Source organism: Apiospora aurea, assembly GCF_038362705.1.
Source record: "Apiospora aurea strain CBS 24483 chromosome Unknown utg000006l_segment0_segment0, whole genome shotgun sequence".
Lineage (NCBI taxonomy): Eukaryota > Fungi > Ascomycota > Sordariomycetes > Amphisphaeriales > Apiosporaceae > Apiospora > Apiospora aurea.
In genome coordinates this window covers 4,646,018-4,669,029 of record NW_027117393.1, presented here as the reverse complement: position 1 = coordinate 4,669,029, position 23,012 = coordinate 4,646,018, and the positions used below count along the sequence as shown (strand labels likewise).

Sequence of the window (23,012 nt, the reverse complement as noted above, 5' to 3'; positions counted from 1 at the left end):
ATCATGCACAATATTCAAAGGTGCAGCGCTTTCCTAATCTCTAGCCACCGCCAACCTCACTTAAAGTACAAGCCTCGCCACCTGGTCGAGAGCCTCGATAGCGCGGCGTGAACTTTGGGTGCCGTTATTACTCTGAACCGTCGGGTTGCCGATCTCGCACCAATCCTTGATGGGCTATGATAAATTGTCAGCCATTTGCTCGTTGCTAAAAGGGTAGCTGTGGAATAGACTCACCAGACAACTCAAATACTTGCACCAGCTGCACGTGTTGTGGCTAGTGTAGAAGTTGTTCAGGAGGACCACGAATACAACAATAATAGTGATGAGGAAGGCAGCGCGGACGAGCCACCAAGCCCACCACAGACCTTTCCTACCCTTGAAGAAGCCAACGGGATTCCTCATGAAGGGCGGGAAGGCCACACTGGTGATACCGCCATTATTGACGGTCGAATAGGAAGGGCCGGAGAAATGATCCTCGCCAATCTTCTCTCGTAAGGCGTTCGGCGAGTGCAATACGCAGATGCCGAGGCAGAGACCCATCAAGAAACCTCCGATATGGGAGAAGTTGTCGAGGCCGGGCAGGAGACCCAAAACAAAGGAAATGACAATTTCGATGACGATCCACATAAGCTCCTTGACCGGGTTGGAGCGGTCCTTCCACGAATAAAGCAGGTCCAGTAGGGTGAGGGCAATGATGCCGAACAAAGCACCCGAAGCGCCTGTCGAGGAGATGCCCGTAGCGGCGAAGTTCCCGCCCATAACGAAGCCGAAAATCCCCGAGCTCATGTAGACCAGGAAGAAACGGATGGAACCAATAGCATTCTCAATCTCCTTGCCCAGAGTCATTTGAAGAAGCAAGTTGAAACCGATATGGATTATGCCGGCGTGCATGAAAATAGGAATGATGAAGCGCCACCACTGGTGAGGGGCCGGTGTCTGGTCGAGGCTGCCGCCGGGAGTTGGGTTGGGAACGCCGCCGAAGCCGCACAACTCGGAAAGGGTGCACTTGTTGTTGGGATCGTTGGCATCGGCCGATGTAGAGTTGGGACACGGCCAATCGATCCTGATGGGCGAGTCCTGGATGCTGGGTACGTTGTGCATGCAAATGACATAGCGGGAGCCCATGTTGATGAGAACCTGTTGGGAGGGCCCGATCATAGGGTTGAACTGGGGCTTCGTCTGGATCGGCGTCCCTGTCAGCTGGGCAGCCTTGACCAGCTCGCCGATGAAGACGGCGATTTGGATGATGGAGAACAAATAGACCATGAAGGGGATCCTCCTCTTGTTCGCGCCTATCATGCCGATTTCTCCAAAACCCAATCGGCCTCGCCCCTTCGTCCTCGACCTCGGGGGTCCTTCGGCATCGTAAACGTGGTCATTCGAATCCATAGGGGCCATGCCACCGGTCGAGCCAAACTTATTGGTGCCATTCGCCTGGTTCCTCAAGGGAATGTCGTCACCCACTGGTGACACATCGCCGGGCGCGCCGCTGTGGTAGCTCGTGTCCTGTGCGAAGCTCTGTTGGCTGTGGCCGCCCATCGAACCGTTGGTAGGATATACGTGGTCGTCGAAGACGGTGTCGAAAGGGGATGCGCCCGTTTGCTTTCCTGGCCCTGAAGGGTGCGCGACGGGGGCGGGTACCTGGTGCGTCGAGGTTGGGTCGTAGGCGCCGTAGTATGGTCGTGAACCGTCGTTGTAATAATCGTTGGCAGCCATGGTAGTGAACGTGTTGAAGTTTGGCGCTGAAAAAAAACGATGCAAGGAGCCAACAGCGGCGTGGAAAGATGCGGCTTGTTTGCTTCGATGCTGCCGGTAATTAGGTTATGTCGTATCTTATTGCTGGTTCCTGGTCTCCCGGGGTCCTTGGCTCATGTACTGGCCAGGGTTTTTCCTCCCGTTCGGTCGAGGCAATCTCCGTACCAGTCCAGCTAGTCGGATGGCGGGCTACACTTCTGGCAATACGCCTTCGAGTTTCGCAATGACCAGGGTCGGATGGATGGATGTTGCAGGCAGAACACCTACAGCAACGAACAAATAGTAATGACGGCGCCTGCTCAGAGGGTTGCAGGTAGGGTGTAGAGTAATGTCCGGTTGAATCGGGCCTGGGAAGTGAGTATGCAGAACAGAACAAGTCTAGCAGCAGGGTCGCTGATTGAACGAGCGTGTAGGAAGGACAACAAACGAGTCGAAAAGGCTCGTTCCGGTTCGGTGCGATGCGAAAAGAGGCCTTCCTAACTTCAAAAGGAACACATGGGGTTTCAAGGCAAGAACGAAGAATACTTTTATTTGGTGCAAGAGCAAGCTGAAAGAGCGTGACGTGACAAGGTTGAATGGTTTTCTCCCGTCCACCGTACAGCCAGCAGGATACTGCACTGAGGACTAGCGGCAGACTGGCACCACCAACTGGACAGGACTGGACAGAACTGGAGGCTCGCAGGCTCGGCCTACGTACTCATTTGCCGTGCACGGATACGCGGGAGGGCTTAGCGGTGGCTCGGACACCCAATTTCTCTGGGGCGGCTCAATGTGCATTCGTAAAGCGCCCGTCCGCTGCAACTGGTGACAAAGGCAGGCCATTCAAGAATAACCTTGGAAGCGGAAGGCTGTTGGGGGGAAGTTGGCTGACCTAAATTTAGCTGGAGCGAGCAGGTAGGCAGGCAATCTCTCGCTGTGACAGACGCTGTCAAATGCAGTGTCACTCATCAGCCAGTCAGTCCGCGTCGCCCCAGGCTTGACTGAACATACTCTCTCCAACTCACTCATTCTCCCAACCACCCAAACATCAGTACGTTGCAGCATGTGGCTTATCACATGGGCAATTTGGGGTCAGCGACGGCCTTGATTGGTGAGACAGCCCTCTCTAGTGGACCATGATGTGCTCTCTATTTACCTCGTACAGATGTAGGCACGCATGCAAAGCCTCCCCATCCCCCATCCTTAGAGCTAGAGGCCTCCGTAACCGCCAATGACAAAGCGGCTGGCACCGTGTTTTCGAAAGACAAGTCAAACGGCGTCGTCAGCTCCCGAGCCACATCGTCCGTCGCCCAAGTAAAGCGAGCAGCAGGACGAGCTGAAGGCTTCGTTATTTACTAGCTGTGGTCTTCTTCTAATTGAAACGACCTTGTGATTTCGCTGATCGAACGCGCATAGCCCCCGCGCTACATCATACATGGCCCGCCCCCGACTTCAGGTGGTATTCTGGTTAATAAAAAAGTCCATGCAGCTGATGTGAGTAGCAGATCGTTTCCATGCAAAGGGCAATTAAGGTTATCGCCCACTGGATCCTCCCCCGAGCCCGATGCGGTCCCGTTAAAAGGTGGGGGCAAGTTCAGTATGTACGTGTTTGGTGTCAGTCTGGAACTGGTCCAGTCACCAGTGGGAGCTGACCACCGACCACTGGCCACTGACCCTCCGCCCTCCGCCCTCCGCCCTACGCCTTACGCCTGACTCCTCCTGCTTGGTACGCACTGGCAACTTGCCCACAGCAACCAGTTCTCCAATGCACACTTCGCGCACAGATACGCGCGCGCACGCCCTACGCCGCTTGCGTTGCGTACTTGCTGTGCTTCCGAATCTGTCGCCCATAGCGGAAGAACAGGTAGGGGAACGGCATCATAGCCACCGTCAGGAATGCAATCAAGCTAGAGCCCCATTGGTACCCTAGCCTCTCGTACATCTGCAGTCCAAACAGCGGGAAGGCCGCTGCCAAGTTGCTTCTAGTCAGCAAAATGTCGCTGTTCAGCAAGGGACAACTCACCAGCAAATACACAGCGAGTGAACGCGTTTGCTGCCATCGCAGATGCCGCATACTTCGGGTATGCGTCCACGAGGAACGTGAATATGCCGGTGAAGACCAGCAATGTTCTAGACGGCCGCCTTGTCAGTCACGTCTTTTTTTACCACTTTCAGCCCAACATGACGCTACTTACCCCATGCCGAAAATCCCGGAACCAACGATCGGCACCATCCAGTGCACCCAGGGGAAGGTTGTCCATGCGAATATGAAGAGCCCAATAGGCACCAATACAGCACTGCAGCCGTCGGCGTTAGCAACCTCACAGTCAGAAGGGCTGTAGATTGGAGAACTCACCCTGCCACAGCCGGGGGTAGCCTGAACTCGGGCTCGGGCACACCATCATTCTGTTCCAACAGGCGTGCATAGACGCGATGCCAAAGCGGGTCCGTGGCCCCGGCCGCAAGCATGCCGATAAGGATACCCAAAAACGCAAGGCCGGTCTGCCACAGATTGAAGCCATAGACGGCCCCGAAGATCAGGTGGAACGCGCCAAAGAAGAGATAGAGAGTCCCGAGCAGTATCGCCGAGAACAGGCACAGGCAGAGACACATGGGCTCCCAGATCAGCAGTTGAAATGGCCGCAGGAGAGAAAGCCCTACGGCCCTGGCAACCGACTTGTCCTTCATCTCCATCGGTGCTTTCCAACGCTCATCCCCCGTCTCTTTCCTCAGTGCCCGGGCCTTCTCTCGTAGTTTGACAGGATCTACTGTCAGTCAGCGACTACCGATACTTCGTGCAGATCAGATGTTGACGCACGGTATGTTTCGGGCGTGAATACCACAATGGCGATAAAAAGTACAAATGCCCAAATGATCGAGACCTGTTGTGTCTGTGTGTCAGCAGCGGCGGCAGGAAGCGGACTTTGACCGGGTACCAACATAGTACGTCCACCTCCAGTTCGCATTGTAGTTAATGAAGCCACCCAGCAGCGGCCCCAGACTCGGTCCTGTTGGCTCCTAGATCAGTCCCAACGTCGCAAATGGAGCAGGTCGTCAGAACATACCGATAAAGGGGGCTAATGCAATGATGACCATGGGCGCTTGAATCGCATCTCTCCTGAACATATCTGAGACACTTCCACCAGCGACGCTTAAGAAGGAGCTGCCAGCAAACCCATCGAAGAACCGCGCCTGGAAGAATGATCAGGTTCACTACTGTTCGCTCGGGCTGTTCTATGGGTTTATCAAGATCGAAGTGCAACTTACCACAATCATAGTGGCAGCATTCTTGGCCACCGCGGAGGGTATAAGCCAGACCAGGAACATACCCCTCGAAGCAGCTTATCAGCTTGGATTTGGACGTGAATCGGGAAGTATTGTTGCTCACCATGACACCAGGTAGATAGGTCGACGGCCGAAGAACTCACTCAAAGGACTCATCAATAGGGGTCCCAATGCGACTACATGAAACGTAAGCTGGGGCATCACCAAGACCAGATTCCGATGCCAGGCATTGACTTACTGCCCAAAACGAATGTGGATAGCCCCAAAGTGCCGACTATGGTGGAAATGCCAAACTCCGGGTTCATCTGGCTGTAAGTTGTGGTGTAAATCGAGCTAACGCAAGTGCTGCTGCTGTGTCAGTATCGTCTGTATGCATCATGCTGTCCCACTTCCCCACAGCAGATGGAACTCACAGGCATAGACTGCCCAGCCCTACAATGAGGACTATCGTCCATTTACGCATGAGGGACATACTACGCGGGCAGTAAAGATCGTGGTCTCCCTCAAAGGCAACTTCGAATGGATCTTTCTCGCGAGCACCCTCCTGCTCGTCAGGCACATCAGTATCTTCGGTATCGTCACCCACACCATGGCCATTGTTGGAACGGATGCGTGCGAGAGAAGAGGACGATCTCGGCCTCGGGCGAGGCATGTCTGGGCCTGCAGACGCCTGGCGTTGATCATCTCTGCGATGCATGCCGTGGAGCGGCTCGTAGAGGGCATCGCCGCCGGCAATGCTGGGGTTCTCGTCTAGTGCGTCATTGCCAGCGTCGTTGGACTTCTTCTCCATGCTGTTGGTAGTGTCTGGCCAACAAGCGGTCGGACTCGGGATGATGGAAGACAAAATCCAGTCTCAGTAGAAGCAGAAGCAAACATATAGCAAACTAGGCGGTGTAACACTATATAAATGAATTACTGCTATCACTATTCCACCGTTCTACAACGTCACTCCCGTTGGCCCATATAACCATGCTAGATTCGATAGAAGACAAGACGCGCCGTACGGGGAATATCCACCCGGATTATTAAGCCCGGATTTACGAATCCGGCCCACTTGGTGTCCGGGTTTACATTCCTACATACACTGCTGATTACCTACCACTCCGCAGGATCGATATCCTACGCCTGCGAGATCTATCCGATATTTGCAAAGCTCTTAGAGAGTATAACAGAGTGACTTGCACAAGGCTAGCAAGTCTATATGCCATCGGATAGCCGTGCAATAAATTGCGCACTCTGTAGACATGCCTTCGGACTACTTGCCCAATTGACAAATCAATTCCAAGCCGGGGCTAGTTGGTACCTACGCCATGCCATACCTCATGCGAATCAGCGACACCCGTCCTGGGCTACAAGCAACCCATGACTGCTTACTCACAATTGCTCACAGAGGGGCTGCCGATTTGAAAGCGACAGGTGGAGGTCCCTGACAGCTGCCAGCAAAGCGCGTCCGCGTCTGGCTGTGTGAGTGGGCGTGGGCGTGCTACACTCGCCTGTAGAAGTACCTCCCGCTAATGTCTGTGCCCGTGCCTGAGGAGGTACTTGAGCTCGAGTTCCGGGCCAAGTACCTGTCGGTGGACCCCTTAACCTGCGGCAATCAATTTGCCCAGTTTGGATTGACCAATCCCAGCCCGTCACGCCCCACGTCGCAATTGCAGACAGAGAGCACTGCGAAAAAGAAAAAAATTCTGGAACTGCGATGCCAGCGAGGTCCGATGAGCGGCCACAGCCCACCACAGCCTGACTAACATCGGCGGCACAGCACGGAGGTCATTCAACTCGAACACGTCGAACGAGTCTGGTCCGATTGATGCTGCTAGAAAGCCAATTTGTGTGTAGAGGCGAGTAAACACTGCACTTCCAAAGTCTGTGACCGGAATATGTATGTGTTTGTGTCGTTGCAGTCGTTAAGTCAAGTCAATCCATCGTCACTTCCCTCGAACCACCCCACATCCGCATCCCGCCTTCCCACGTTCCCACCAAGCTCCCACCGCCCTTGCAACGTCAGCTAAGTTGGTGGCTAGGGCAGGCGTCTCCCATACATTTCCTCACTCTGTGCGTGCGTGACTCACTAACACTCGGAAGCTGCGTGTAGCCATATATCAGCAAGCACAATCCACTCTTGAGACGCGACCGAAGCCTGAACGAAAACGACGTGCTGGTGGTGCTCATGCTACTATAGATCGACACCAGGCTCCGCAGCCACCTTCCATCCCTTCTTCCTCGATCCCACCGAGCACATACAGGCATGGCTGGCCAACACGATGGCCCCGCGCCCGAGGGCCCCACGCGCATCTCCATCCTCGGCAGCGACTCGATCATTGTCGACCACGGCCTCTGGAAGAACTATGTCGCTGCCGACCTGCTCGCCAACGTCAAGTCCTCCACCTACGTCCTCATCACCGACACCAACCTAGAAGAGAGATACATCCCCGTCTTCCGCGATGCCTTCGAAAAGGCCGTCGCTGCCGCCAACCTCCCGGCCGCCCCGCGCCTGCTCACTTACACTATCCCGCCGGGAGAGACCTCCAAAAGCCGTGAGACAAAGGCCGAGATCGAGAGCTGGCTGCTGCAGAACGAATGCACCCGAGACACCGTCATCATTGCTCTCGGCGGCGGCGTCATTGGCGACATGATCGGCTTCGTGGCCGCCACCTTCATGCGCGGCGTCCCCTTTGTCCAGGTCCCTACCTCGCTGCTCGCCATGGTAGACTCCTCCATCGGCGGCAAGACAGCTATCGATGTTCCCGAGGGCAAGAACTTGATCGGAGCCTTCTGGCAACCGCGCCGTATCTACATCGACTTGGTCTTCCTCGAGACTCTGCCCATTCGCGAGTTCATTAACGGCATGGCCGAGGTGGTCAAGACCGCCGCCATCTGGGACGAAAAGGAATTCACTTTCCTGGAGGAGAATGCACCTGCCATTCTCGAGGCCATTCGCTCCAAGACAGCCGACCTGTCCGAGAGAATCAACCCTATCAAGTCTACTCTGAAGCGCATCGTCCTCGCTTCCGCCCGCACCAAGGCCGAGGTCGTCACCCAGGACGAGACGGAGGGAGGCTTGAGAAATATCCTGAACTTTGGCCATTCCATTGGCCATGCCTACGAAGCCATTCTGACCCCGCAGGTCCTCCACGGCGAGGCCGTCGCCATCGGCATGGTGAAGGAGGCGGAGCTGGCCCGTTACCTCGGAATTATGCGCCCAGGGGCGGTTGCGCGTCTTGTCAAGTGCATTGCTAGCTACGACCTCCCTACTTCGCTCCACGACAAGCGCATCGTCAAGCTGACCGCCGGCAAACGCTGCCCCGTCGATGTACTTCTCCAGAAGATGGCAGTGGACAAGAAGAACGAGGGAAAGAAGAAGAAGATCGTTATGCTGTCCGCCATTGGCAAGACATACGAGCCCAAGGCTACTGTGATTGATGATAGCGCCATCAGGGTGGTACTGTCCCCGGCTACCCGTGTCCAGCCCGGGGTTCCCAAGGGCCTTTCAGTTAGCGTGGCCCCACCTGGATCTAAGAGTGTCTCCAACCGTGCCCTCGTTCTGGCTGCTCTTGGAAATGGTACCTGTCGTGTAAAGAACCTGCTCCACTCCGACGACACCGAGTTCATGCTCAATGCCATTGGTCAACTCAACGGTGCCACTTACACATGGGAAGATGCCGGCGAGGTCTTGGTGGTATCCGGCAAGGGAGGCCAGCTCCAGGCGAGCGAGGAACCCCTGTACCTGGGTAACGCCGGTACTGCGTCTCGATTCCTCACCACTGTCGTCGCTCTGTGCTCTCCCGCCAAGGCGACCTCCACGGTGTTGACTGGAAACGCTAGAATGAAGGTGAGGCCCATCGGGCCGCTTGTTGACGCACTCCGAACCAATGGCGTCGAGATCAAGTACCTGGGTCAGGAGAAGTCTTTGCCCGTTGAAGTCAACGCTGCCAACGGTTTCAATGGCGGCGTGATCGAGCTGGCCGCTACTGTGTCGTCTCAGTATGTCTCATCCATTCTCATGTGCGCCCCGTACGCCAAGAACCCCGTCACGCTGAAGTTGATTGGCGGCAAGCCCATTTCGCAACCCTACATCGACATGACAACCGCCATGATGAAGACCTTTGGCATCACCGTCACCAGATCCGAGACCGAGGAGCACACCTACCACATCCCCCAGGGTGTGTACCAAAATCCCGATGAGTATGTTGTCGAGAGCGATGCTAGCTCCGCAACTTACCCGCTGGCCGTTGCGGCCATCACGGGCACAACTTGCACCATCCCCAACATTGGCTCCAAGTCATTGCAGGGAGATGCTCGTTTCGCTGTCGATGTGCTTCGCCCCATGGGATGCACTGTCGAGCAAACCGACTACACAACCACCGTCACTGGACCTGAGCCTGGTACCCTCAAGGGACTGGATCATGTCGACATGGAACCTATGACGGATGCTTTCCTGACAGCTTCCGTCCTTGGTGCTGTTGCATCAGGTGTTACCAGAATCACCGGGATTGCCAACCAGCGAGTCAAGGAATGCAACCGCATTGCTGCCATGCGAACTCAGTTGGCCAAGTTTGGCGTGGAAAGCGGCGAGCTGGAAGATGGCATTGAGATCACTGGCAAGAACTACCAGGAGCTCACCGAGCCGGCCGACAACGTTTTCTGTTACGATGACCACCGTGTCGCGATGAGTTTCAGTGTCCTGTCTGTGCTGTCGCCCAAGCCTGTTACGATCTTGGAGCGGGAGTGTACAGGAAAGACATGGCCCGGCTGGTGGGATGTCCTTGCACAGTCCTTCAAGGTGGGCCTCGCTGGCATCGACGCAGAGCCCGAGCACGAGACCGCGAAGAAGTCCGCCGCCGGACCATCAGTCTTCATCATTGGCATGCGTGGAGCTGGAAAGACCACGGCTGGTCGATGGATGGCTAACATTCTCAATCGACCTTTCACTGATCTGGATGATGAGCTTGAGCGCAGGGCTGGAATGACCATTCCTCAGATTATCAATGAGAGTGGCCGCGGCTGGGAGGGGTTCAGGAAGGACGAACTTGACCTCCTTGCGGACGTCATCAAGAACCAGGCCCACGGGCATGTCTTCTCATGCGGTGGTGGCATTGTGGAGATGCCTGAGGCGCGACAATTGCTCCAAGACTATCACCGCAATGGTGGCACTGTACTCCTCATCCAGCGACACATCGAGCAGATGATTGAGTACCTGATGAGGGATAAGACACGGCCAGCATACTCGGAGCAAATCCGTGAAGTGTACGAGCGCCGCAAGCCGTTCTTCCAGGAGTGCAGCAACTACGAGTACCACAGCCCATACCTCGCCGGCATAGATGAGGCACCGGAAGATTTCAAGAACTTCGTGTTGCTCATTTGCGGGCAGAGCAAGCACTTTGAAAGGATCAAGCGGAAGCGACCATCTTTCTTCGTGTCCCTTACGGTGCCGAATGTTTCAAGTGCTAGCCAGGTCATCCCTCGTGTGGTCGTTGGCTCTGATGCTGTCGAGCTCCGTGCGGATTTGCTGGAAGATTTGTCACCCGAGTTCATTGCTTCACAGGTTGCTCTGCTACGTTCGCGTGCCAAGGTTCCTGTGGTATTCACCTTGCGCTCCAAGGCACAGGGAGGCCGTTTTACCTACGAGTCAGAAGACGAGCTCCTGCCGATCTACCGAGCAGCGATGCGTGTCGGTGTCGAATTCGTTGATGTCGAGATGACCCTGTCCCCGGAAACACTCGAGACAATCACGCAATCGAAAGGCCACACGCGCATCATTGCATCTCATCACGACCCCGAAGGAAAGCTGTCCTGGAAGAACGGAGGTTTCCAGGCATGGTACAACAAAGCACTGCAGTATGGTGATGTTGTCAAGCTGATAGGCTTCGCTAAGACAACGGACGATAATTTCGCGTGCGTCAAATTCCGGCAAAACATGCTCGCCGCGTACGATACGCCAATGATATGCCTCAATATGGGAACCATAGGGAAGTTCTCGCGCATCGCCAATGGCTTCCTGACCCCCGTCTCTCATCCCGACTTACCTTTCAAGGCTGCCCCAGGCCAACTCTCGGCAGCCGAAATCCGAGCTGGTATGGCACTCATGGGTGAGCTAGAGGCTAAGCAGTTCTATCTTTTCGGCAAGCCCATCTCGGCTTCGCGATCTCCAGCGCTTCACAACGCTTTGTTCAAGACAGCAGGTCTTCCGCACACGTACCAGCTGAATGAAACGGACGATGCAGCATCGGTGAAGGAGCTCATTCGCTCCCCGGGTTTTGGTGGAGCTTCGGTCACGATACCGTTGAAGCTAGACATGATGAAGTTGGTAGATGAAGTCACTGATTCAGCCAAGATCATCGGTGCCATCAACACGATTGTTCCAGGTCCCGATGGAAACGGGGGAGTACGGCTCGTCGGCACCAACACAGACTGGATGGGAATGGTCTACACGCTCCGTGGCAAAGGCGTGATGGCTCAGGATCCAACAGCAACGCCATCGAGCGCTATGGTAGTTGGGTCAGGAGGCACCACACGAGCTGCCATCTTCGCCCTACATTCGCTCGGGTACAGCCCCATCTACATCGTGGCACGCAATACCAAGGTTGTAGAGGAACTCTGCACATCGTTCCCAGCCGACTACAACCTCGAGAGCCCCAAGGATGCCAACCATGTCAAGGTTCTGCCGACTGTGATTATTAGCACTATACCAGGCGACAGACCCATTGACCCAAGCATTGAGAGCGTTGTCAACGACGTCCTGACTCAGCCCAAGAACTCGAACCAGAGTCACGTGCTCTTGGAGATGGCATATAAGCCCACTGAGACGCCCTTGATGAAGATAGCCCAGCCCGAGGGCTGGACCACGATCCCTGGTCTCGAGGTGCTTTGCTCGCAGGGATACTACCAGGTAAGTCATCCACCCCTCGCCTCTACGAATAATCCGTTCCATCATATTAACAGCCGGTTTAGTTCCAGCTCTGGACCGGCATTACGCCGATTTTCCAGGACGTCCGCAACGCCGTCCTGGGCACTGAGTCTTGAACATCAATACCGTAGCATCATCAGTGAATCCAATTATTCCAAGCTTGAATTGACTTATACAGACCGTCCTAGTAGTATGATATGCGGTCTTGATCCAGTGAGCGGATTATCTCTTGCATGATGACTTTCCGGGGCTTCGTTACTCTAGTTGTTCAAGCCTAAAGGCACTGTAGTCACCACGCTCTTCCGGCAGCTATTCCGTTGATGGCAATTATCCCACCATCGTCAACTATTCCATCGATGTGTGTCCCGTCACCAGGTATGCCGTCAGCCACAATCATTACACCGTCGGCGGGGTATTCCATGACCACATATCCCATGACCACCACGTATCCCAGACACGGGCTCCTTCAAACGCAGACATAGACTTTCTCTGGAGACTTGCCATTAGCGAAGCAACTCAGACTATGCGGTTTCCTCGCGATATCTAGGGACCGCCGGAAGCTAGAACGATACGGCGTCTTGAGCAACCGCCAGGTTCTATCATGCGAGCATGCAGTGACGGGAAGGGGGGCGAATCTCGTTTGATCTGTCTACCAGTAGCACGGATAAGATATACTACAGTGCACCGCCACGGGTCCAGCTTGTTCGACTCGGCAAGATGTGGCAAGTAATAATATACCGCTCGTCCATGGGCAGGCTGGCTTCGTGGCTACTGGGCTGTGTGCATCGAGTGACAGAATGGCCGAGTTGGGGCCCACGAGTCGTCAGTCAGTATACTATTGCTACTATAGATAGGTACTGTACATAGTGTCATATCACCTTGGGCTTGGAGGCCTCGGCAGTGGTGGCGGCGGAAAGTTGGGTGGTGCATTGTTCAACGAACGCCCTGCTGTAAACGAATACGTGCCTCCGGGCAGCAAGGTTGAGTATGCAGAGGAGAGGTCCGCTTGGATGGTGTGCGGCGTGTATGTGGTATCTCTGTCGGGTGTATCCCCGACAGGTATATCAAATCAGGTTTGGAGGCATGGCTGTGGTATTCGTCGGCAATTCGGAAAGATCTTCAGGGTCTTCTTGTTGTTGTTTTTTCTTTTCTTTTCTTGGCAAGGGTCCAGCTCTCACCTCACCTCACACCTCGGCATAAATGTCCAACTTTTCTTACTTGGCTGGTTGGGCAATGAGGGGGATCAGGCACTTGCGCACCTGGGATCGGCAGAGGAAAGCAACATTTCGGGTAGAGAGGCATGGGGGAAATGCAATGCATGCTAGCAGGATTTCCCTGTTTTGCCCATGGCGGAATTCTCGGGATGGAGGATGGGGGTTCGAAGGGGAAAAAAACATGGAATTCCCGTCAGCTTCAGAGTAGAGTTGCAGTACATACGGGAGGGCTTCCACAATCACATTTTGCCACCGCAAATATAGGGCACCACCACCATGAGTTCGTACCCAAATAGACCCAAGAGAGGGTTGAATGGACCGGCAGCCCGACGGGAACCACTGGAACCATTGGGCCACGACAAATGAGAGCACAACGTATGAGAGGCATGTGGGATGCATGCCACGATGCATGCACCACGCACACAGCCATGGCACACTAGCTGAACCGAGCAGGGCTATGTGCTAGAAATGCGCTAGAAGGTAGATACGGCGGAGAAGGAGAGAATGACAAGTAAGTTGAGTGAGATCTGGCGTTCCTGCATCTCCGTTTGCAAGGTCGGGGGGGGCTGATATCTCGGAAGCTGATTGACTGCTTCGTACAGAAAGATGTGGCGACTTGAAGAAGCTATGGCGTTCCTCGCCCTTATTCAATGGGGCTCGAGTGAGGCTTGGACACGCGAGCACTACCGGCCCGGCAGGCATCGGCAGATGGAATCTATCCAGCGAATGGCTCTCCAACAATTCTAGATGACGACAAACCGACAGACAGGAAAACAGAAGCCGAGCCAGGCTTTGCTGCTGCGAGGTTGCATCACTCTTACTACCCAACTAGTGCTAGGTCGAGCCAGATTGAGCCAGCCCCGCGTGAGTCGGTTGTTCGTCCTGTCCCCCGGTCCATAAGCCGCATCGCACGTATGTATGTAACCTGTGGGGTGCGTATGTCAGAAGCTGTTGCTTCCGGGACTAGTTGCTAGTAGTCCTCTAGGATCCCCAAGACCCAACAGCCTGTCGAGAGCTAGGTAGTAGTAGTAGTAGTAGTACCTACCAGTAATGATACTGTAGAGATTGATACTACCTTGTCTGTTGGATATGGGCTTCATACTTACTTCCGTTACGTCTTGAGTTCCATTGCATGCGCAACATCCATCTATCCGTTCATGCTCTCCAGAGTTTTCCAAGTTCGACGTCAGACAACAAAAGGAAGGGATCGGCAATGAGAGAAAAAGAACACGCACAGCAAATGGTACAGTGAATAAAAAAGCCGGGAAGAGTGTTCAACCCCATACAGTGGCCTTTTTATGCAGAATGACACACATATCCCCCCCGATCCAGCCTATCGCAATTGGACCTGGTAAATTTGGGGGGGAGGAGATAATGATAGAACAGGAGGCCGGGGCCCCCCCGCCGTCCACACCTCCAGTGACACCACCCGGTCAACCCACCTGAAGGACTGAAGCAGGTAGAAAGGAAGCTGTCCCGATGCGGCAGGGATAAGCAGAGCGCCAGAGACAGCTTACCATGCCATGCATCGGTAGCCATGTTTAGTCGTAGATTACTAAACCTTTACACACAACACCGTCGTCACTTTGCCAGCCTGCCAGCTTGCCAGCCTGCCAGCTTGCCAGCCGGGGCATGGCACCAGCAAGTAGGACAACAAAACCAAGGAGGTGAGGGATTAAAAAAACAGAGAGAGAGAGAGAAAGACATGATGGCATGACACGTTTTTCGGGGATGGAAGCTCCGCCAAATATGGGTGGTGGGTGATGGGCGGACAGATGGGCAAGTCGCACTCGATTCCTGGCCATCGCCCATAGTGGCATTAGCATTAGCCTTAGCCTTAGCATTAGCATTCAGGGCGGGCTGGCTGGCTGACGGAGTGGATTGGTTGCTCAATCGAGAAATCCCACCATGGATACGATGGATGTATGGACAAGCTATGTAGACAGGTAGCCAGTACATAGTATCGCATTGCAAAGCATGCATTGATACGGCAGCACACATAGCCATCTGCAATGTTGCTGGTCATCTGCAATCATGCGCACACGAGAGAGAAGATTTCAGTGGTGCAGGTGATTGATGTCAATGGGATGGCTCGCCCATAGTACGATATGAGCTGTTTCACTCGTCAATAGCTCCCTCTTCCTGGCCGATGCCCATGCCGATGCCGATGCCAATGCCAATGGCTTGCTGCCCCTCCCATCGCCCATCGGCTGGCTGTTTCGCTCATTTCCACCCGCTGAAAAATTGAAACGTCCCATCATCAACCATCGTCATCAGCCATTGCAATGCAGCCTTTTGTTCTGGATCAGGTCATAATTCGTGATTCCACGCCATTCTTTTTTTTTCTTCTCTCTAATTTTGAAGTGCCAGCTGACCCGTATCCTACATTCGTCCCTCACAAACTTCTGTCGTGATATACTATAGAGAAGTATACATCGTAATACATGATAAATATACAGGAGAAAACAATGGTCATTAGAAGTACAAGTTTTTTTCCAAATCCAAAATTCCACATCGCATACGCTGTCGTTAAAAACCATTCTTGGTAGCCCATGTCTATATTCGAAGGAGGTTCGATCCCGATGGAAATGGCATAGTACAAAACGTGGTCGTGAGGGGGACCTCCCCCAGATAACGCCCGCTTAAATGGATGAAACAGCCTGGATGTCCAGGTGAGGTGGACACGCAAAGCAAAAAGCAGCAGAAGAAAAAAAAAGGATAGTTATGATGATATACGGGCGCCATTTGTCAAAAACGGTGCGCGTGCGGTGGTGCAGTGCGGTCGCTGCTGCAGTGCATCCCAACAAAACGGTAGGTGGTCGGATGATGTCGAGCTTCCATGACGCTGGTACCACATCATGCTGCGTTGGGCCAGCGACGGGGAGCAAGGGAAGTGGTCCCGAAATGGAAACGGGCACGGGTCCATGAGACGGCCATGAAGCAATCCAGCCGCCTATGATGTAGGTGGTGATGCTGTCTCCGACCTCGATTCGAGCGGCGGGAGGGGGGTTGACGTCATGGCCGGCCAAGCGGCCGCCCAATGGAAACACGCGCTCTCGTCCCCCCTTCCCATAGTGGGAATCCAAGCTTCCCCCAAGGTTCCAGTGGTGATGAAAAGCCCGAGCTTCCCGCCGATCCCTGCCGCTTCCGGCTAGCCCGCGTCACGCCCTGCAGCAAGTCCCTGCATATTGACGTTGAGCCTGAAATCAGGGTCTTCTGTACTTCTCCAGAAAAAAGAAGTACAAGCTCCGCTGGCCCCACCCTTTTCCAGGATCTGGCGCACTCGGCCTGTGCTGGATCGCTGGAACGCTCTAGAATCGTCGCATAGTGACTGGCTATGCTCATTGTTCAGGAGCCCATTCACAGGGCGGATCCTCCGCGACGGCGGTGCTTCCCCGGGAACTCCACGTCCGGATGGCACACCCGGTAGTGTCTGGTAAGTGCATCGGCGCGGCTGAACGTCTTCTCCTCCGTGCAGAGGTTGCAGCGCACCTTTTGCTTGCGTGCGTTGTGAATCGTATCCTCGTGTCTCGTAAGATCGTAAGGGCGCGAAAACACCGTAGCGCAAGGCTTGCCGGTGCTGGGGTTGATGCGGTCGCAACGATGGGGACCAGCCTGGCTGCCCAGTAGCGTATCGGGGACGCCGGGTGAAGACACCGCTGCAGAAACGGCACGGGCAGTATGCAGCGCATTCGCCTGTCGGTGTCCCTCCCGCTTGTGCTTTTGCAGCAGCGCGGGAGTCTCAAACCTCAGCGTGCACCCGTGGTAAGTACAGGTGTAAGTGCCTCCGTCGGCCGTAGTTTTAGCGGGTCTTTGCGGCGTAGACATGTTGGTCATGTCAGATCCGTTGCTGTCGGCCGAACTCATCCTGGAGAAAGTGGAGACAGACGGGGTAGCCTGCTGCTGGTTCGAGCGGGAGATGAAAGGATACTGCTGCGGTATTTGAATGCTGGTGGGCATGCTAAAGTTGAAGGCGCTTTGCAAGGCCGTCTCGGGGGCTGTGGAGAAGACGTGGCTCTGCTGCTGCGGCGCGGGCTTGGTCATCTGCTCCATGTGGAACTTGTTGGTCTCCTGAGGAGGGAAGAGCGGGAAGTTCGAGTCATCACTGTCGTTAAACTCGAGCATTGCGTCCTTGGGCGAAATGGTATTGGGGGTTCCCTGCTGCTGGCTCAAGGCGTTGCGCGCAAGATGCTGCTGCAAAGCCTTCGCATCCTGCTCTTGCTTTATCTTCTCACGTTGCTGCTGTGCCGAGCTGATCCGGACCTGCTGCGCCTTTTGCTGCTGCTGCTGCTGGTTTTGCTGCTGATGCTGCGGCTGCGCAAAGTCATTGAGAGAAGGGGCGAGGGGCGAGCCGTGTCTGAATGGCGAGTGCGAAGATGACGAGGTAGGCGACTGAGTCGCGCTCAGGTGCTGGCTGTTGGCAGCCTGGAGTCTCTGCGCGAAGAGGTCGTTGGTAGGCGACATCGCTAGCTGGCTCTGAGCTGCAGGGGATGCCGACGTGATGGTGAAGCTTGGACTGTACAGTTCGTCGCTGTAGATGTCTGTCATGGTCCGGTCAAGCTTGGGCATGTTCGGGTTGTTGCCGTAGGCTATATCATTCGAGAAATCTTGTAAGCAGCTGTTGTCTTCATGTCCGAAGAAGTGTGAAGTGGAATTGAGATCAAGCTCGTCGAGGAAATACTGAAGGGGTATCGGGAGTTCCGAGGAGGTCTCACCATTCTTTCGCCTCCGTTGAGTGTTTGAATCCTCAGGCTCGTGATACGATGGCGTGGCGGGTGAGTCACCGCCTACCGTCGAGCCCGAGCTCGCCACCGACCTGGCGTTTGACCTCGTACTGGACCCAATCGGGGAGAAGTCGGGAGCCGGGAGAAGTCGGGTATTCGGTTGCTGCGGCTGCGAACCAGACATGTTGGGCAGGCTGTCGGCCAGTAATGTTGTGTCGTGGTGGGTGTTGCCAAAAGACTGCTGCAGCGCTGTGTAGAAGGAGTCGTTGAGAGTCACGGGCTGCTTGCCCAACTGGTAGGAGTAGTTTCCATCTCCACCTGCCGTAAGATCGTGGTAGCCGTCGCTTGTCGAGTCCGTTACGGCGATCTGAGGATTGGAGATGTTGGCGTTGAAGGGCGACGCTGGACCATTGGACCCCAAGGAGGACAGGGACGATTCGCGCTGGTGTCCTAACCGGTGGGCAGCACGAGGAGTCTGCTGCTGCCCCTGCAGTAACCAAGAGGGCTCGGAAGGCATTAGGTCTGGCACTTGGTTCAGGTTGTTGGTGTTGCTGTTGGCTGCGGACTCGATCGACTCGGTCGTCAAGGATGGGACCTTGTTCAGCTTGTTAATGTTGTAGTTGCCACGGGCTGGTAGGCCTCCAACGAAAGGTGTGGTGGAAAGTGGCAATGATGTGGCGTTGGAAGTTGTCGTCGGGAAGTTGTTTGTATATTGTGTCGAGTCGAAGGTAAAAGAGGACTGGTTGTTGTGGTGGTTTTGTAAGTGGTTCGTTCTCGAAGGAGTATACTGTTGATGAGCAAGCATCATTATGTTGTGTGTGGGTGGAATGATGTCGAATATATTTGCCAGTCGGATCTGAGATCTGGGAGGATGGTCCGGAGGGAACACAAAAGAAGGTTTCCGGGTACTCTTGTAGACAGACAGTCGGATACGGATAGTAGATAGTACAGTAAGGAGGTAGCTCGTGTTCGAGATCAAGATGAGTGCTGTTGTGTGGGGGTAATGGTTATGAGTATTGGTAGTAGGAGCAGTAGGAGCTGGGTGTAAGTGGTGTAAGTGGCGTGGCGATTCTTTTATAAAAAGGGTCCTGGGTAGAGGGAGCTGGCGGCCAAGTACCGAAGTACCCTTTGCGTAGTCGACAGGCCAAGCTTGGAGAATGGGCAGGGACGACCCTTGTCCGGGTGGGAAAAAGAAAAGGGCCCCTCGAGATAAAAAGCCGATCTGGGTAGGGCCGGTCGCTTTGGTGGGTACTTGTATCCTCTACGCACTCGACGCAACGTCAGGTCCAAGGACGGGTACGTATCTTCTTTGAGGGTCCTGAGGTCATGTGGTTCGCCCAAGCCGCTCCTTGGTGATGACTCTTTTCCCTTTGTCGGGCCTCTCGCTCCTCTCTGCCTCTCTTTCTGTGCTGCTTAGCTAAGTCTCGTCGGGGTTATGCCGCAAAGCGTCGACTGCCACCACTGGTAGTCGTCAACTGGTCTCGCGGCGTTTGTTCCGGGTGAGTGGTCGAGGAAGGAACTAGGCAGTAGTTGTTGTCAGCTCGATGGCGTTGCTTGCTGGATGTGGAAGTGCTTGCTGCCTGAAGAGCCCATATAAGCAGATTTGCCCAAGATGACTGTCTGATTATTTATACAGATCTATTTATTGACTCTTTTCTTCTTCCAAGTCTCCGACTCTTGTCTGTATACATGCGATGCGATGCAATGCGATTGAAGCCCTCCGGCGCAGAAGCAAATTGATGAAATGTTACACTCCCTCGCACACACACACTTTTTGCTTTGTTCAATTCGGGAATCTGGGCTGCTGCGTGACGTAGCTTGCAGGGGTCGTTGGCTCGGCTCTGGGCGGGCGCGCGCGCGAACACTGACGGTCGCTGCTACGTAGTGAGGTCGGAGTACAAGCTACCTCCCAGTGTCGACATGGGTACGACGGCATCCCCCACCACCCGCCCATAATCACCCAATCAATCCGTCATGCCGTTATTGACCCATCTCCCGCCAGTGCCAAGGGCCTTCCCACCGTTTCCGTGGGCGGCCTGACAGAGAAACAGAAGTGCTTGGATGGATCAAATTGCTTGTGTAATCTAGCCCGTAGCCCGTAGCCCGTCGAATGTCCATGGTCCATCTGGGTATGCCCTACCAGACCACCGTCTCGCTGTTTCATACTGTGGCATGGCCCATGACCGTATGACCGGTCCCTCCAGCGGCTGTCTCTCTCTCTCTCTCTGCATAGGGCATCCATACCTCGGCACATCGGAGAATACGTCAGTTAGTCTCGTTTATTGATGATTAGGTAAGCACGTAACTATACACAAAGACACGGCCAGTCAATGGGATACGGCATACCAAGCCGCCTTGCGCCCAACGGGCCAGAGAGAACTTGATAGATGCCAAACGCTTTGTTGACAGAACGGCTGTCCAATTGCCCAATTACCCAATGGACCAATGGGGAGGAAGGGGCTGTGTACGGTACTTTGATCTCGTCGAAAGAAGGAAGCGAACTGCGATGCGACAAACAAACCGAAGAATAAAAAAAGAATAAAAAATCCTCAAGGTCTGCATATCTCCTTACTTGCTGCATAGGAGACTCGGGGCATGGCACACCTCGAAAGCGACAAGCCTCGTGTTCCCGGAGGTCCCCGACGCTCTTGAAAACCCAGCAATCAGGCCAGGCCTGATGCGCTAAGAACTTTCCCGAATTCTCCCCGGGAGCCAGCCCGTAGATCGCTTACTCGTTCGACCTTACGTGCAACGTTCGAAAGGTTGCCAGATCTCGCCAGGGAAAAAAGAGACAACCTCATCCCGGTACATTTGGGTAGATTGGTGTGACTTGTCTGCTTTGTCCCCTGCTGGAAGAAAACCCACTGCACTGCCACAGATCCACGCGACAACTCAATGCAAGCCACACAAGGGGCCACGTCTTTGGATTCGCATGTGCGCCACACGTCCCTCTCGAGGCTGGACCACCACCGCAGCACCAGAATCTCCGCCCTATCCGGTGGAACCACGGCATACGTGGAATGGGCCATGCAAGGTTTTGGGTATGACTCTATACCGAGGCAAAAACCAAAACTTGTAATGGTCGCGGCCCTCTCCTTCCGGAATGCCCATCCGACGGTGTCCTGAATGGGATGCCCAGTGCAAACTAGCATACCAATAGCACAGGGCTGGGCCTGGCGGCTATCTAAGCACTTGACCTATGGAGGTATCGTGGGTTCAGCAAGGGTCCCGTCTCGCCAATCCAGTCATCAGCCCTGCCCTGCCTAGTTCGCAGGTTTATTAGATCTGACTGACTAGGAGGCGTGCATCTGCATTGGTCTCTGCTGACACAGCCTCGTGAATCATCTGGGGTAGCTGAGCTGAACCTGCATGTCAGGCCAGGAACAGGCAAGCAATCGATTAATTGGTTTACAACCTCTGGCGGAAGGGGGCATGTTTGCTCGCTCCTTTCTCTTCCCATGCCATTGCAACGGTGACTGCATAAGTCTGCATCTCCGGGTGGTCGATTTTGTATGATATGATCCAGTATGTAATGCATCGGTCAGCAATTTCATAAGCCCATCCTGTGAATTCCCAAACGCCCTTCGGAGCTATCGTAATCCGACATTCAACGTCCGCATGGCAATTCGGCCTGAATGAGTAATCAGGTCGGGCATTTGGAATTTCCCAGGCAGCCTCGCTCGTAATACTCTTACAGATCATCTCGCATTGCTCATCATAGGGCTGAGCTGAGTGAAGATGAGTCGCAAATTATGTTATTTCTTGTTAATAATGGCACGTTGCATTGGTTTTACTTGATGCTATTCCTATCCCTCAGTCGTAGTAAACGTAAAAATGAATGATACGACGGCGGATTCTCCGAAACATAGCTGCTGCTATAGCCTACCTAGCTTACCTGCAGGGAGAGCAGAAAACGAACTGTCGGTTTTTTGTGTCCCTCTGCAGCCGTGTGTCTAAGCCGATGGAACGGGCAAAGAAGATCGGTGCCGGGGTTCAGCGAGTGGGTACGCTATCCGAACATTCTAGATTTCAGCAGCAATTCCATCCAGCTCGCTATATCGCGTTCTCTCTAAACGCCGATGCGCAGCCTTCAATGGAGAACGAGGAGAGAGAGAAGAAGAAAAAAAGACAGTCCACGACGACACTCTTTTCTCCTACTGCGCGCATACGTAGACGAATCTTTCGCATATGCAGATGGTTTACATGATTACGAGTCCGAGAGTTGCACACGTCTTTCTCCGCGGCTCCGGATATACGGATGCCAAAGGATTGCATAAGCCGCAATCCATGACGGCAGCAATGGCATCTACACGGCATTGTACGCGTTGACGCCAAGAGCTAGACACACCATGAACGAGGCTTAAGTTGAGCCCGTCATGAATCTTGCATTTGTCATTACGGTCCACCGCAGTTCGGGCTCTGGGAGGTTGTGCGCCCGGTGGACCGGCCGCGGTGAAGCGATTACTGTTCACCACGCTCGGCAATTGACTTGCTTTACTCATTATCATAAGAACAGATTCTATATCCGCCACTTCAGACCGCCTCTGCACAGATGGGGTGCTGTTGGTGGCTGATTTGGAATATCAAAATAGCCCCAGGCTATACCACGTGGGTGTCATATGTTAAGTACTTTCGGTTTTATATATATTTGCCTGATTGGGGCAAAAATAGAAGGTAGAAAGAAGGTCATTAGCTGAATCGATCACTTCGCGCATTGACTTGGTTTCTAGAACTTCTATGCATGCAATAGATCGTGCAGTCGTACCGCCCTTCATCACTATTCTCAGCTGAGAGGCGCCCATCGACTGCTGCAGCAGCCAGCATCGTAGAATCTTTTGCCCGTATAGGGAGAACCCTTCTGAGGCTTGATGGGCTGAACTAGATCTGTCCCGGAGATCTGGAATCCGAATAGGCCCGCTAACGGTCAAGCGAGCGCCTGTGAGTGGTGTGGGTGGTTGTGTGGGCGGTGGGGGGTTGAATGCGGAACTGTTACTAAATTCAGCGCTCGTTGCACCACGTTTCTGTCGGTCAGCCCGTGTCTGTCGGCCGGTCGCTAAACTTTGCGCGTCTTTCCCCCATTTCGCGACGGCCCAGACAGAGATGGGGTTCTTCGTTTTCTCTGATCATGTCCCAGACCGGCAATCGAAA

The 23,012-nt window shown here is 54.3% G+C and overlaps 4 protein-coding genes across 4 annotated transcripts; 1 reads left to right on the top strand and 3 right to left on the bottom strand.

The window, feature by feature from the left end:
* Positions 1-60: 60 nt before the first annotated feature.
* PG986_010037 (rhomboid protein) lies at positions 61-1,716 on the bottom strand (the record flags this gene model as incomplete). Its single annotated transcript, XM_066846259.1, has 2 exons — positions 61-174; positions 235-1,716. The coding sequence occupies 2 exons, from the start codon at positions 1,714-1,716 to the stop codon at positions 61-63; spliced, it is 1,596 nt and encodes a 531-aa protein (XP_066698657.1).
* A 1,819-nt stretch (positions 1,717-3,535) lies between these two features.
* Positions 3,536-5,809, bottom strand: PG986_010036 (uncharacterized protein; the record flags this gene model as incomplete). Its single annotated transcript, XM_066846258.1, has 10 exons — positions 3,536-3,702; positions 3,758-3,876; positions 3,930-4,031; positions 4,091-4,499; positions 4,553-4,752; positions 4,800-4,963; positions 5,002-5,065; positions 5,123-5,195; positions 5,258-5,364; positions 5,433-5,809. 10 exons carry the CDS (start codon positions 5,807-5,809, stop codon positions 3,536-3,538), a joined length of 1,782 nt encoding a protein of 593 aa, XP_066698656.1.
* A 1,458-nt stretch (positions 5,810-7,267) lies between these two features.
* Positions 7,268-12,042, top strand: PG986_010035 (3-phosphoshikimate 1-carboxyvinyltransferase; the record flags this gene model as incomplete). Its single annotated transcript, XM_066846257.1, has 2 exons — positions 7,268-11,908; positions 11,971-12,042. The coding sequence occupies 2 exons, from the start codon at positions 7,268-7,270 to the stop codon at positions 12,040-12,042; spliced, it is 4,713 nt and encodes a 1,570-aa protein (XP_066698655.1).
* A 4,458-nt stretch (positions 12,043-16,500) lies between these two features.
* PG986_010034 (Transcriptional regulator RPN4) lies at positions 16,501-18,672 on the bottom strand (the record flags this gene model as incomplete). The annotated part of the gene is made up of 1 exon (XM_066846256.1): positions 16,501-18,672. One exon carries the CDS (start codon positions 18,670-18,672, stop codon positions 16,501-16,503), a length of 2,172 nt encoding a protein of 723 aa, XP_066698654.1.
* Between the last annotated feature and the right edge of the window lie 4,340 nt (positions 18,673-23,012).